At 30.2% G+C, this 16,817-nt stretch overlaps 1 protein-coding gene across 1 annotated transcript; it reads right to left on the reverse strand.

Annotated features, from left to right (window-relative positions):
* Window positions 2,400-7,599, reverse strand: LOC109335206 (coatomer subunit beta-1-like). The gene is made up of 4 exons (XM_019571323.1): window positions 5,437-7,599; window positions 4,647-5,159; window positions 3,417-3,502; window positions 2,400-2,953 (listed from the first exon to the last, which is right to left on the reverse strand). The coding sequence occupies exons 1-4, from the start codon at window positions 7,486-7,488 to the stop codon at window positions 2,749-2,751; spliced, it is 2,856 nt and encodes a 951-aa protein (XP_019426868.1). The 5' UTR covers window positions 7,489-7,599; the 3' UTR covers window positions 2,400-2,748.

Raw genomic sequence — 16,817 nt, forward strand, 5'->3', positions numbered from 1 at the left:
TATATATATATATATTATCAGTATAAAGATTTATACAATAAGTACATTATTCAACATTCATTTGTATTATTTTTTTAGAAGAGTCAATGATGTTAAAAATAAATAGTAAATGATGGACTAACAATGTATATAAAACTCCTACATTATCTACCTTCTAAAAAAAGAGTCACAACTGCTACCTAATTAAATTTCTAAACCTAATGTTACTGGCATGCTCATCCAAAAAAAATTAAATCGTAGGTGTTGTCCAATATTACGTCACATATGTCATTTTCCATGTGATACTCAGAATTATAAATTGTTATTTTGATACCATCACAATCTATTTTTTCTTTTATTGTGCTGTATTTATCCCCTACTTTTATGGGTACTTTTCATTCTTTAATTCATATGATTATATAAGAATGATCCTCATTTCATTATACTTATTACAGATAAAAACAATCAACTAGATTATTATGCAATGACAACCTTATCTTCTTGAATTAAATGTAAAATGTGTTAGATATTGTTAGAAGTATGATTATGAAAATCAATTTGTATCGGTCAATTCAATTGATAAGCGAGTAAATTGGATCCCATAAGGTATAATACAAAATTATATTGGTTATATAATCATAATAGTCAAAATCAGTTATATCATTTGATAATTATTTAAATTGTATGGACCAGCTGATTTTTAACTTATAATTATAAAAACTTATGTAATGGCTCCATTTTTACCAAAACATTATTTCTCTCTTAAAAAAAGAGTCACAACAGCTACCTAATAAAATTTCTAAACCTAATGTTACTCGCATACCTCATCCATAAAAAAAATTAAATTGTAGGTATTGTCCAATATTACATCGCATGTGTCATTTTCCATGTGATACTCATAATTATAAATTGTTGCTTTGATACAAGGACGATCTATTTTCTTTCCTTTGTGTTGTATTTGTCCCCTGTTTTTTATGTGTACGTTTCATTCTTTAATTCATATGATTATATAAGAATGGTCCTCATTTCATTATACTTATATAGATAACAACAATCAAATACATTATGCAATGACAACTTTATCTTCTTTAATTAAATGTAAAATATAGTAGATATTATTAGAAGCATGATTATTAAAATCGATTTGTATCCATCGATTCAATTGATAAGCGGGTGAATTGGATCCTAATCATCCTATAAAGTATAATACAAAATTATATTAATTATATAATCATAACAGTCAAAATATGTTATATCATTTGATAATTATTTAAATTGTATGGATATATATAAGTTAGAGGATGAAAGATATATATAAAAATAGGGAGACACATTTTGTACAATTTTGTATGTCAATTGTCAAAACTGCACTTTATAATTTTATATGTCACATAAGAGCAACGTATGTAATATCCACTATGGACAACATATGATACGTAAAAAACATTCTTTGGTTTTGGATGAAAAGTTAACAAAATGACTATTTATTAAATTCATCTAAGAAGGTGAAAATTGCACATAAATATAAATTGATTAAAATCATAAATTAAAAATCTTGACAAACTAAATCGCACAATTAAGAATCTTAAGAGAGTACCAGACAATCAAATAATTCTATTAAGTTTAAACTTAAAATAAGGTTATTTTCCCTATTTTTTTCACACATTTATCATATTATATAATAGTTTGCAAAATAAAAAAAATTGTGCTCATTTAGATTGCCCCTTAGCATGTTTTGTTCCTGTAAACAAAAATTATTCATATAGCCAATAAAGATAGCCTCTCTAACATAGTTTATTATATATTTAAATATAATTCATTCAAGTTTCAATTTCAATTCAACATTCGTCAACCATTAACAATGAATAACAATTTAATTTAACTTTTAAAACCTTCGGCTGGCAATGCAGGCAATGCATAACCTATGCGACGAGCACACAAATGAACCAAGTACACACCGAAAGAAGAGGAGCCGAGAGAGTGTATATGAATGAGACCTAGAGTAACCTGTTGAGAGTTTTTCAAGAGAAGCATGTGAGTGAGGGCAAAACATACTAAAAAGATTCATGTTGGTCTACAGGGACAATATTCAACCCATAGACTAGCTAGAGATGTTACAAAATGGTATCACAACAACACCTCTTCAAGTAGGGTGTGATTCAAACCCATGTTTCCCTCATCCCTAGTTTCCATTGGGTTTGGGTTAGACCTTTCATCCCTATCATCCTCAAACCTGCTCCAATTTCAGTGGTGTCAAGGCGGAGATAGACAACCTACACCCACCCTCTTGTAATCCCTAGTTGTCTACATTTCTTCCAACTTTGGAGTCCCAAAAGGAGAATGTTGAGGTAATGGTAAAATATCTAACCATCATATATAAACCAAATTCTTACTAAATAAAATAAAAAGTAAAGCCTGTGGAGATGAAAACCTTGAATATCTAATTTATTATGACCGGTGAGACACTAATCATTCACGTAATTACTACAAAAGACATACAATTAGAACTTTTAATGATTCACATATCATCAATATATGGTGTCCATCCCATGTGTAAAAACATGAAGATGAGCAAAAAAAGATCTTTCCCAAGTAATATTCCAATCCAAGGAAAGAATACAGACAAAAATTGTAACTCGAAAAGGGTAAAACTTAATACTATAGAGCCACAAGAATTTGAAGCAGGAACCAGCAAAGCTTGAAGTTTAGCTGCTACCAGAAGCTACACAAAGTTGACAGACATAGAAGCAGAGAAGAAACATCAGAGAATCAAGCCGCGCCCTTCTGTTTCAATGTTATCTTATCCCCAAGACTGAGTGCAATTCCTTGAGTTTTACTTCTGATTCTGACGTATCCGCTCAACTTACCATCTGTCTGCTTCTCTATACTTACATTTACCAATGCATCTTCTCCAAAGACACTCTTAGCATAGAGGTTTGCAGCTAGGAAACCACACTCCCCTTCCAATGCCGATCTGAATGAACAAGAGACAGTGAACACCAACGAGATACATCAAATGGTAAAATATTAATGAATCCTACAATTAGTTAGCTATTTCTTAGAATGATGGATATTATTTACCGGTAGGGATGATAAAAATATCCAACCCATGGGTATCCATAAAAATATCCGACCCATGGGTATCCATAAAAATACCTACAATAGGTACTCGAAATAATAGCTTATGAGTGGTGATGTGTATCATTATACCCGCCCTACCGGTATCCGTATATTTATAAAAAAAAATTAATCAAATATTTTGTATATATTATACTTTTTTATTATTTTAAAATTATATATTGTCTACCAAGGTAGTAGATGCTCAAGGCTGTGTACATATACATAAAATTACTGCTACAGTGTTTGCATGTTTGGGTGTGTTACAGAGAATCTATCAAGGTGTAAAATTAGCGTAAACAACAGACTAGAGAACTTACGGTGGAGTGAGACACTTCATATTGGTGGACTTTATAATGTGGTTGAGAAAGTCTCTCTCATCTTGTATTACAGTGTTCACAGCAACCTTAAAAACAGATTAATGTTAATAAAGTAAAATCACATACATCATCCAGTTATTGCAGAAGCACATTGCATGAGAATACCTATCCCTATCACATAGATGCTTATATCATAACTTGCAATGCACAGATATGCCAAATTTCATAAAATGCCCGTATCATAAGTATATCTGATAGAGAAACCTGTATGAACTAGAAAAACATGTATGACATGAAGCATCTTCCACAATCATAACATTTTTTCTTAAGTTTTTCCATATTTGCATATCACAACGATACTCATGCCTGTAACTATCCTATTTAACAAAGGTGATAATCCATACAGAAGGCATCATATGTTATATATAATAGTTGCTGTAAAAACTAAAAACCTAATAGAACATTTAGTAATTACTATATGGTACTTCACTCAAATGAAATGCAAAACCAGCAAGATACACTTCCTGATTTGAAAACAAAGAGACAGCACAGTAGGAGCAGCAACACATAAATTACTCCCTTTTTACCACTTCAGGCTAATTCAAATTGTTTGGGGAATTGATGGAAAGGTCAAGCACTCATATGGGACAGTAAGATAACAAGTGAGCACGTTTCATTTTTGGAACAATGACCGGAAGCAGGAACAAACCTAGAAACTCTTGCTGTCTTGCGAACTACCCAAATCACTCCCCACTAATCCACTCGCAGGGGTTTAAATCAATCAGAACTTTTACCTATCAGGTATAACCTTATATTAAGGTGGCAAACCAGCATACAAACATTGATATCAAATTTCAACATGATATTTACAATACTAATGATAACCAGCTAAAGTATTGATATACCAACTTCAATGCCAACATAGCAGTATCTCAACCATCAAGATGCCATTGTCAATGCATATATATCATATAGACAGAATGATGTGTAAAATACGAATTCTCAAATCAATTTTAAGAGCAAATACTAATAATAACAACAACAATGGCTCATTAAAACATGACACGTAAGATGCTAATGAATTCTGAAGTAACTATAAGCCTTTAACCCCCACAATTTTTTAAATGAAAGGGTGGGGATGCTGTTTTTTAGGCAACAAAAGGTGACACCACGAATTTCCATTTTCGTTAAAAAAATACCGAATGAGAGAATGAGGATAGAGATATACACCTTGTTTTCCCACTCAAACTCAGCCCACATAGTTCTGAAGGCCACATCAGCACAAGATGCGGGAGAGATGTAGTCCATTATGTCAATATGGATATCATTTAGTACAATCACTGTTCTCTCAAGGACGTTTGAGGATGTATCATATACAATGTTTCCAAATATAACCCCAGTCTCAGTTGAAGAAACCTTAATGTTGGCTTTAATCTGTTTGCTTGATTCTGGAGCAAGGGTATAGTTTTGTGGACGCTCAACAAGCTTAAGATCACCCATGGTTGCTAACTCCAAACACAAGTTCTGGAGAGTCTCCTTGGTTCGGTTGATGACAGTAACATCAAGGACGATGTCATAATGATGCACTGTTACATATGCTTCAGCATATACAGGATCACTGAATCCAGTGAGCTGGAGAATGCGATTAAGCTTATTTGCATCATCTGCATCCTTTGTAAACTCTCCAGTTGCCCGTTTGAGATCGTCTTGAACCTCGTCTTCCAGCTCAAGCTGACTCATACCCTGAAGAAATGAGAAGATAAGCATATGCAGATGTATGTAACAACGGAAGACATACCATGAGTGCTAGTTTATCAAGCACATAACAAATGATACCTTAGTGACACAAGAGTGAATTGAACATTATTACTTAAAGCAATGCATAAAATATCATGCTTGATATCAGTATAAATGCACCAAAAGCTTGATCCTTAGTAATGATGAAGGCATGCAAAATAAAAACATTAAGGAATAAAATCAAACAACTATACAGTTATATGGTTCTTAGTTGTTAGCATACCTTCCTGCTCTTCAGATGGTAGAAATCAATAAGATCATCAGGCTGTGCATTAGATATTTGGGACTTTGCTTTAATCTCCTCTGTCTCACGGTGCTGTTTATCAGCAAGCATTTTCACAAAACTCTGTCTGCAAGACTCCAGCCATATCTTCCTTATCTCGCCACCAGTATTGCACAGCAATCTAATGCAAAGCACAATCCTATCATGAGAATCACTATCAATTGGATGTGGAAGAACCGAAGATTGCCCCAGCTGCAAAATCGAGACCATGATCAACAATGCCTGTGCACTTGTTTTGTTAACTTCGGCTTTCGAAGTCTGAACCTCTTCCAACCTCAACACAAGTTTTGCCAGAGTACACGAGACAACTGCTGCAAGAAAGAAATCACCAGACAGAATCAATGACCTCAAGTTCCCAACGGAAGACAGCGATCCCTGTACAAGGGTAGGTGGTGACATGGCAGTTTCCAGAGCGGCACTCTGTGTGGCATAGGTCCCATCTGCGAGAATGGCGGGCCTCCTGGATGACACAGTGGCCGAGCTAACCTGCTTTGTGGCACTTTTGGATGCATCATGGCCCTCCCCTTCCTCAGCAGCTGTATAAAATGGGAGGTCACCAAGACACTGCTTAATCGACGCAATTCCACTCTCAACCTCCGAGAGTGACAGACAATACTCTCCAATTATCCACAGAGCGCACGAACACACCCTTGCCGACCTGATCTGGTAAAAAGTATCCAAAAGCCTAGTGATAATTGAAATGCGTAACTTCGGGTTTGTCTGGATGATCTCACGGACGAAAACTACCACATCCAAAGCTGAAGCCACATTACTATCTCCCAAGAAATCCATCAACAAATGCACCACAGTACTCGCCACCTCCGGGAACTTAATTGCACAGGAATGAATCGCCTGCACCAGCATCTGCCTATACTCACCATTCTTCTCATGCTCCCCGCTCTGCGTCTTCACAACCTCCTTCTTGAGCGTCATAACAACCTCATCAATATTCCTTGGAGTAATCAACTCCAATGCAATATCAATAGTCTTCCTCCTAATATCAAGATTGGGGCTCAAGAGCGCCCTAAGCACATCCATAACCATCTCAACCATAATCTCCCTATGCGAACTCTTCAACTCATTAAGCCTATCAAGCACAATCAACTTGACATTGTTATCACTCTGTGACAAGAGTAACTGACAGTAAGTGCTAGATGCAGCCCTAATGGCAGTTGGCGCAGACGAGAGCGACACAAGTGTACTAGCACATTCATAAATAACAGCAGTAGAATTTGCATTCAGCAAAGAAATAATAATCTTAATGTACTTCCCTTTCTCACCCTTATTGCTACGACAAACTTTTCGAATAAGCTCCAACACAACCATCTGAAGTTGTTCACCCCAATCAATGATCTTATCAATGTTGCTAAACAAGTAACTAACAGCGCGATCCTGCGAACACGAAAACAACATAAGGAACGCGTTGCGCTTAGCGGATGGATCCTGCTCAGTTGAGAGAAACTTCTCAACAATCTCCGGAGCAGAATCAAGCAATTGTTCACCCTGAGGTAGTTTATACACAGACATGATTGCAAGCACAGCATTTCGCCTCACGAAAGAGTTACGATGTTCGAGATTCGATAGAATTGAAGGAATAAGTGGCTCAACGATCTCTGATTCGTTTATTCGGCATAGAAATCGGAGAGTAACACCGCGAATGTACTCGTTAGGGTGTTGAAGATTGTTACGAAGGTTCTGACAAATGAGAATCATTTCGGGAAGGACTTTGCCGCGAGAATCGGTTTTGTCAATGATCTCGAGGTAGAGAAGGAGAAGCTTCTGGATTGTGTGGTCTTCTGAAGGGAGAACATAGCGGATAATAGTGATGAAGAGTTGCGGAATTGTTTCGCCATTGATGAGAAGCATTATTGCTTTCTTCAACGCTTCGATCTTCAAAGCAACGTCGTTTCCTTCGAGAGATTCCTTGATCTCGTTGGCGAGTGCTGGTGTGGCTTTATCGAAGTGGACAATGAGAGTGCATGATTTCTCCATTGCTGAATTCTGTAAGCGAGGAATTGTTGTTATTGTAAATTGTTGTTTTAGATCTATATGGAGTAGTAATGAAGAAGAAGAAGAAGGAGAAGAGTAGATTCAGATCTCACATGTGACTGACTATTCAAGAGGAAGAAGCCCGATCAAATTTATTTGGGCTTACTGGACGGGCCTCCATATGCTTTATGTCGAACAAAGAGCATCAACAAACCATTAATGGAGCGGATTGTATCGGATTTGTGATTACTCAACCTCGAATTGAAAATTTCAAACTTATCATAGTTAAAATTAATACAATTATTTCCGACCCCATCGAGAATCTAATCAAAACCTGTATTTTTCATGATACTACATATTACATTAGATAATATTCTTTCTGGTTAGACTTAGTTAGCTAAAATTACACAACCCAAAGAAATTAAATTAAGACTCAATATAGGATGTAGTTAGCAAATAATCACTCAAATTATTGTTCATCATTTCAATTATATTAAGATTTAAGCCAAAATTTAATATAATCATTAAACAAAGATTTTAAAGCAAATGAAATATGAAATATATTCATTATCACTCACCATTTCATTCAAAACAATAGCATATTCTTCTATAACACTAGAATTCATATGATACTTGAATTAATACATTAATATCTTAAAACTTTACCAATATCCTCGGCAAAGCATACCCAACTCCTAGCACACATCAACTCCTAGCTGATTCAGAAGCTAGAGTAGAAATAGGAATAACTAAAAAATTGTAATTGCTTAAGGAGTTGAATACATAACTTCATTTGTCTTGCACCAATTTAAAATGTTAAAATCTAGTGTTCTTTTTATAATATTCTCCTCCAAAATAATGATCCAACTCACCTTGAACACTTGAACTTCTAGCTTTTGTACTCCTATTGATAAACATATCATATTTCTCTAAAGGTTCATCATTAATAACAGTTCTCTTTAACAATGGAGGGATTCCACTATATTTTTTATTTTGTTGATAACCAGATATTAAATCATAACACAACTCTCAGATTTTGCTAACTTGTGTACATGCATCATGGTCATATAACTTATCTGTGAAAAAATCTTGTTCCTAACATTGACACGATTTTGATGAAGACACCAAGATTATAAAAGGAAGAAGATTATGAAGACATGGAAGATTCGAGCTTCAAGGAAATTATAGATTAAGTCTTCAATAGGTATTTCTATCCTTACGCTCAATTTATATTTAGTAGCAATGCTCAAAGAATTCAAAACTATTTTCAAAAGAATTGGATAAGTCTTGAAACAATGTCAAAATTGTTAAGTAACAAGTTACTTGACCTAAGTAATAGGTTACTAGATCCGGATAACAGGTTACCTGAATTGTTTGACAGTTGGTAATAGGTTACTAGAATTATGTAACAAGTTACCTCACTAAGAAAACAGTTACAAAGCATAACTGACACTAAGTAACCGATTAATTACTTGTATTAATCGATTACCACTTTAGACAACAAGTTTTGGTAATCGATTACAGTGTCGTGGTAATCAATTACAACTAGATTTTAAATTTGAATGAACAATTTTCATCCAAAGTGAATGAGTTTCATTCTAATTGTGTCTCATCTTCATGGAAGGTACTATGACTGATTGGAAGCCTATTTAAAGGCATTGAGACATTCAATTCAATAGACAATTGATACACAAAATTTTCAAAACTTAGTAAAACAATTTATGCACTCTTTTACAACTTTGATTCTAAACTTTTACATTTTTCTGAAGTTGGTTCAAGTGTTAACTCTAGAGTTTCTCAAACATATAAGAGCATTGTTTATTGAGTATATTTATAGCAAAAGAATTGCAAGTTATAGCAATTGTCAAATACTTGTAAATGCAATCATATCATTGATTTTATTCATCATCTTGTTGTAATACTTGTCATCACAAGGGTGTGGTGAGAAGGGGAAAGTTAACTAGGAAAAGTTGTTTTCCAAGAGTAGATATTTGTTAGTGTGTAAGGTACAAGGGTCTCGGCGAGATAAATTGTAATTGCAACTCAAAGTATCTAGTTAAGAAATATCTTGTATGGCAAGAGTACACGATGTAACGTTCGGTGGACAAGAAGGTGAATCAGTATAAAAATTCTCTATGTACTCTTCTTCTACTACTTTATTCATGTACTTTCATTTGGTTTTAACTTTGTTGATTTCTGTAATTATTTCCATTACACAAACACTTTGATATCTCAACAGCAAAAATTGGTCATTTCTCTCATCGACTAATTCAATCTCTCCTTAGTTGTCATCTAATACGTACATTATCAAAGTAGAATTCAAGTAATATTATTTATGTATTTAGGATCCAAAACTGTAGCAACTCTCATAATATCGTGAATCACACTTCAATACCTTTCAAATTTAACCATCATATTCTAGGTCATCCTTTTAATAAATTTATTATAGGAGTTCATTAATTCATTTATTACTAACTTAATCTCACAAATCTTAGGAAAATATATGTGGGCAGTTGGATATTTAGTACTAGAAATTATTTCAATTATGAATTTAAACAATTTTAGTCACTTACTATAAATTGTCATTCTGAAATATTTGACAAACAAGTGTATTGAATGTCAGAAGTTATTAAAGACATCCTTATATAATATGACAACCTCAAAAAAATTATAAGTTGAATTCTATCTAGTTGGAAAATCTAAAATTAATTTTCTAGCATAAGGAACTCACTATATTTTCATTCAGCCTTGTCTACTTTATTCACTTTAATCTTTTCAAAATGCTCTCACACCACACTTCTATGTTTCTTTGATGCATGTTGTGTTGTTGATTATGTATTATCATCTTATTTTACATGAGATGACTCAAGTGTAGGATTAGAAGTATCTTCTATATTTAGTTAATGTTAACTCCATTGTGAAGCAAGCATGTTGGGAACTATCCAATCCATATATGTTGTGTTCACTAGATTTAATCTCCCTATTTGGATGGGTAATGAGACAATTAGATAAAAATAGATTTACACATATGAAAATCACGATAAAAATAAGTTGCAGAGGCGGACCTTGGAAGGGACAGGTGGGGGCAGCTGCCCCCCTGCCCCTAGATTTTTCTTTTTATTTTTATTTATTACTTTTTGTTTATTTTTTTTTTTGGTATGGGAACATATCTATTGTCCCACAAAGTATGGTTATTCATGTGTCACTTGTTGTGTTTGGTCAGAAAAATATGTGATTATTAAACTTTTAAATTATAAAATGTGACACATAGAGTTTTACAAACTTTTTGGAGCAGATGTACTCCCTTTACCTACACATGAATAATGTCTTTAAGGATATACTAATTGGAACTCACATATTTTTTTAATTTGTTTGATAAATAAATATAATACAATTTGTGTAGTTCTTTTAAAAATTATACATATTGAATCAGATTCTCTTACACGTTTAAATGTTGATAAAAGAAATTACTTATGTATTGATATTATATATCTTAAATATACTTATAAGTAATTTAATATTGATATATATATTTTTTGTCCAAATTTTACAATGTGTTTCAATGAGCAATGAAGATTAGTTTGAGATCTCAATATTAACATTTTATTCTTGGTCTCGTTAGTCCTTCAAGTTTGAAAATTTCTACCATACGTCATTAGTCATATCTTGCATTACCAAGTAATTTATCTTATTTTAACTATTATGGTTCAACTATTATATAAATATTATTTTCGACAATGAAATCAAGTAAATAAAATTATGTAGTAATATAGAAGATAAATTTCTTGCAGATAACATAACGATTTATATTGAAAAAGAAATAGTTGAAAATTTTATCTCTAGTCTCATCATGTATGTTTCTTAATATTTTCATAATTTAATTAATTTTAATTATAAATTTTAATTAAATATTATCGCCCCTCCTAAAATTTCGATGAAGATTCGCCACTGATAAGTTGGTCTTATACATAAATGATAAAAATAAAATGAAAATCAACATCTTAATCATATATATATATATATGAATGGTATCTTGAATAGTAAATTGTCTAGAATTATAGCATGTAAATGATTGTTAAGAGTTTGACTTGATTCAAGTCCAACACTTTGAGAAAATTATCTAGTTATCCAAAACTGAAATTGACTTGATTCAAGTCCAAGTTCACTTGAAGAAGATAATGAACTTAAGAATTTAAGACAAGGTCAACCGCACAAACAATCTGGCTAGTGAAGATAAAGGCACCAACACTATGGCTAGTGAAGATAAATGCATTTTTTTTCATGAAGATAAATGCATTTTTTTTCATGAAGATGTGTTCAAAAGGTCCATTAAACCTACGATTTGGACCTTCTTATTGATATGATATGTGCTTATATTATATTGCCCAATTTTGTACACCAAGCTTCAGGGTGAGTTCCATGTACCAATAAAATTTGTTTTTAATTACATAAAACTCACCAATTTCGTTGTTTCGTTTGTTGTACATCTATTGTTGTTAAAGCACACAATCACTTGCCACCAACAGTGAGACATGAAGATAAGGCCAATGGTAGCCACATAAATAATCCAATATGTTGGAGAAGCAAGGCAATGAGATTAGAAGAAATGAAGAAAAAGTTTCCCAGAGAAAATGAAGAGGAAGTTAGAAAATTTTACTCATCAGAAAAATAAACTTAGGTAAAACCCAAATCTAGTCACAGATTCAAACTAGGTTTCCCCATTAAATTTGGACTGAGTTTAAATAGGTATCCATATGTTTGATTTTTATTGTCATCCTCATAAATCATACATAAATAAATGGATAATTTGCTACCTAGTTTTCTTATATTATGTTTGCTAATTTAATTTTGAATAGGAATAAAAATAAATAAAAGATCCTGGAGTTTAGAATCATATATCACAAATATATTAAGTCGTGGTGGCTCATGAGGGAAAGCAACAAGTATGCAACACATGACCTAAAATTAATGAGACCCAAGTATTTTTCATATACAACTAATTTTATCTTTATATGACAAATATATTATTGTTAATATTTTCAAAAAAGATTGTTGAGTTGTAAATCATTATTACTCTACCTATAAATTTGTTCAATGATTGATTAGTTGTATCGATAATTATTTTATATTATCATATATTTTATGTGTAATTCAAATCAGAGTCTCACATAGAGCAAGAAAAGTATTAGACTTTTTAACACTTATTAAGAAGATGATCCCATAAAAAAATATTAGACTTAAGTTTGAAATAAATAGCAATAATCGAGTCTAAAAAGAAAGTATATCTTACATTCTCACAATTTATATGAAATATCTTTTATACAAAATTTATTGTAAAAGTATTACTTAATGAAATTATTTGATATACAATGTATACTCATTTTTATTTTATCATCACAATTTATTTTAAGTCATTAATTTTGCTCAAACTTTCATATTCAAACTTCATACAATTAAATTAAGAGCTCGTTTTTTTTATTTCACCGGGTACAAGTGTAAAGAATGACAATGGCTGAAGTTTTCTTTTTCATTTTTTCCTCCTCCAAAACCTAATTCATAAATGAAAGATACACATAATATAATTAATCACCTTTTCAGAAACAAAAGATTATAGTTAATCATATCATTCATAATTTTTTTTACTAACCTTTGAATGTTTAAGAAGCTGAAAATGCAAAATTTATAATGAAAGGTGATATTTCGAGTATATAAAGAATAACATTTAAGTGTTCCAATATTAATTCCTAAAAGAATGTTAACAAAAACTCGTTTGTAAATAAATGAACAGTTAATAGCAATTAATAATAGATTCAGGTCAAAAGTCGTATTCCAAACCTTTCCAAGTCTTAATTTATCATTTTGATATTAAATTATTAATTAACCAATTACAATTCAACCGCAGTCCACGGCATAATCAAATTGTTCTCTGCTTTTTCAACCTTTTGTTTTTTCCTCACCAATAATAAAATAATTTATTGGTACTTGGTATTCTTTTTCACTTTTTTTTTTAAGAAATTAATCTCTTTCAATACTCCTAGAATCAAACTATTAATATTTTGGTCATCCTCAATATTTAATAACACTTTACTAGCAAAATCATACTCTATAATATCAGAAAAAATGATTCGTCCGATTTCCATTAATATTTGTTTGACTATTTTTTAATATGTCCAGTTTTCCCGCAATTAATAAAATAATTGCTATAAAGTAAGATCAGCAATTAATTCTTATATGAGTTGAATATATGTACTAATAGAGTATATATTTTTTATAATTGATTATTCATATATTAATCATAATTAAAATAAAAATAAAAATGATATGAATGAATGGTCAATAATGAAATTCATGTGTATGAAATTTTACATTAAATTATATAAATATTAAAAAAATTAATATATTATTACATTTGATTTTTTATTCCAAAAGAAATATACTAAATTATAGAAATGAATATTTTCAATTGCATTTTGTAAAGTGGTTAAAAGAACGAGAGAAATAGGCATAAAAGATTTTCTTGAGAGAGAAATGAAGTTTTTATCCTTTCGGAAGTATTTTTTCAATAAAAGTTATGAGAAAATAAATTGTGGTGTAAAGTTTTTTAATATTATGAACATATAAACAATCATTCATGTTATATGTACATACTCTTAACTAAAAAGAGAAAAAATGTAACAATGTTGTATGAGTTTCTTAGACATTAATTTCATTATTCATAATATTAGAGTATATAAAAATATATTAGAATAAATTATATTATTGAGAAAATATCAAAATAATATATAAATATAAAGATAATAATTGATATTATGATGATCATATTTTAAATTTGTTTAGAATATTATAAAATATCTCGTAAAATTAAGATTACTTTATTTTATCTTTTATGGTTTATTTTCCTATTTAATTAGAAGTGTATTAGCATAAATAATGGTTAATATACCAAGATAGCATCTAAATATCATTTACAATATTATTAAATAGAGTATTATCTTTTCTCTTTACATACATCAACCTATAATTTTGAGGGACAAAGATGTATACACTAATAGTGAATACATTTTATATATTATTATTCATCATCTATATTTAATTATTATCTTGCATAAAAAAATTATAATTTTTTACGTTCATAGTTTGCGGATATTAAAAGTAATATATAGCCTAAAAAGAAACATACACAAAGAATAATTTATATCGTAATAATAAGTTGATATAGTAAGATAGTGGATTGACATCTTTTATCTTACAAATTGTGTTATTATATGTGTCATTAATTGAGACTGATTAGAAAAATAATTATCTATTTAATTTTTAATTTAAATATATTTTTCAATCAATTATAAGCTAATGATATAATACAATTTGTGGAACAACATATGCACCAATTGCATTATTCAAATAAGTTCCAAGTTGGCAATAATGGTTTGGTATCTCCACCTTACTATATGAGAAACGGCCCCATTTGTTATTTGCATCTACCTCTTTTCTTAACCTCACATCATAGAAATATATCTTTTATTTTTTATCGAATAAAAATATAACTTTTATTTTTTATCGAATAGAAGTATATCTTTTGTTTAATTTTTTATGGAAAATAAATATATACTTGGATATGGAACATGGCCATTTTCTAGTAAATATTAAAATTAAAATAATGCCCATCCTTGTATGATGATCAAGTATTCAAGTTCATCTTGTCTACTACTTTTTGAATTGGAATTTCCCAATACTGATTTACAATACTATTTCTGCGTTTAATACATCACATTTTTCAAAATTTTAAAGAACTTTGTAAAAGTTTTGATTTAGTAACAATATATAAATATTAAATATAAGATAATAAAAAGAGCGCATTACTCTATATTAATAGGCTATAAGGTAGTAAGATTACACTAATGATAAGTTAGATTTATACTAAAACTATATGCTTCCTTCATTATTGGAGGCAATCTTATTGAACTTGGGTAGAATCATAATTAAGCAAAAGAAAAAAAAATCCATAAAAAATATATAACATAACTATATTCTTGAGATACTCAAAGATTTGGTTCACTTATTCATAAAAATGTGATGGTAAGTTTTCCATAAAAAGAACACATGGTAAGTTCACTTAGTTGGCATAACGCTATATATTAAATTGTCATTATTACTATTGGTCGTGACTGACACATCGTGATTGCTATCCCAGTTTCATATTTTTACAATATTAATTTAAAATTTATATATTTTATTTTGGAGAATTAGACTATTTTTTGTATTGAGTATATTTTATATTATATTTTTTATTGGAAATACTTTATATTATAACGGTTTGTTTTATTATAATGTTAGATAGGTGATTAATATGTAGGTAGTGGTTACCTACTTATATATAATTATATGGTTTTCTTTTGTAAAAATTAAAAAGTTTAAGGTCAAAGTAAGAAAGTGAAATTACATCATGGTAATTATTTCATGTTTTTCCTTTATATATACTAACGTGTTGACAGACACTCTCGTGTCTGTAAAACCGCTTTTCTATTGTTTGAAATGAAGTTGTTTACTTAAATAATTGAATTACTTATAGTTAGTTTTGTAGATGAAGGGTATAATTAATTATTTAAATAAACTTATCATGAAATGAAATGTTTGGTAACTTAATTCTTATTTTTTAGTAAATATTATAGAGCGTTGTTATTGAATATTGAAGTCGTGAGAATACGTTTAAGAGATAAATATCATTACAAAACATTTTTTGTTTTGTAAGTAAAGAAAAATATGTTGTGGTTACAAAATTAAGAATGAAGACACAATTAAGAAAATAATATGGGACATGTAATAGGAATATGAGCATTAGATTAAATAGGTTTTTTTTTGTAAAAAATAAAAAATAGACAAGGGCAAAATAGGAAATTATAAATTACTCTATGGTGGATAGTTACACTATGTTTTAACTTTATAATAAGTATATATATAGATATAGATAGATACTAAAATAATAAAAATAGATTTATTAAGATTTTGTTAATGGGAACTCAAATTTTGTTGCTGATATTAATTAAGAATTTGTAAGTATTTTCATTAACGATTTCTTAGTCATCTTCTAAATATTTATTTGGATGTTTAATTGTTAAAAATAATAATTTCTGGGGAAGTTAAAAACATATATTTTAAAATGAAAAATGATATATTTGATCCGTTTATGCAAACTATGATACCAATTTAATAAAAATAATTAATGAAAAATATGATTTGATTTAGAAAAAGGAATATAAAAAAGTCAAAATTCCACATAGATTTTAGGCAGCACATGATTGTGTGTTGAAGTGTCGGTGGTGTTGATAAAAACA

The sequence above is a fragment of the Lupinus angustifolius genome, chromosome LG02 (assembly GCF_001865875.1).
Source record: "Lupinus angustifolius cultivar Tanjil chromosome LG02, LupAngTanjil_v1.0, whole genome shotgun sequence".
Lineage (NCBI taxonomy): Eukaryota > Viridiplantae > Streptophyta > Magnoliopsida > Fabales > Fabaceae > Lupinus > Lupinus angustifolius.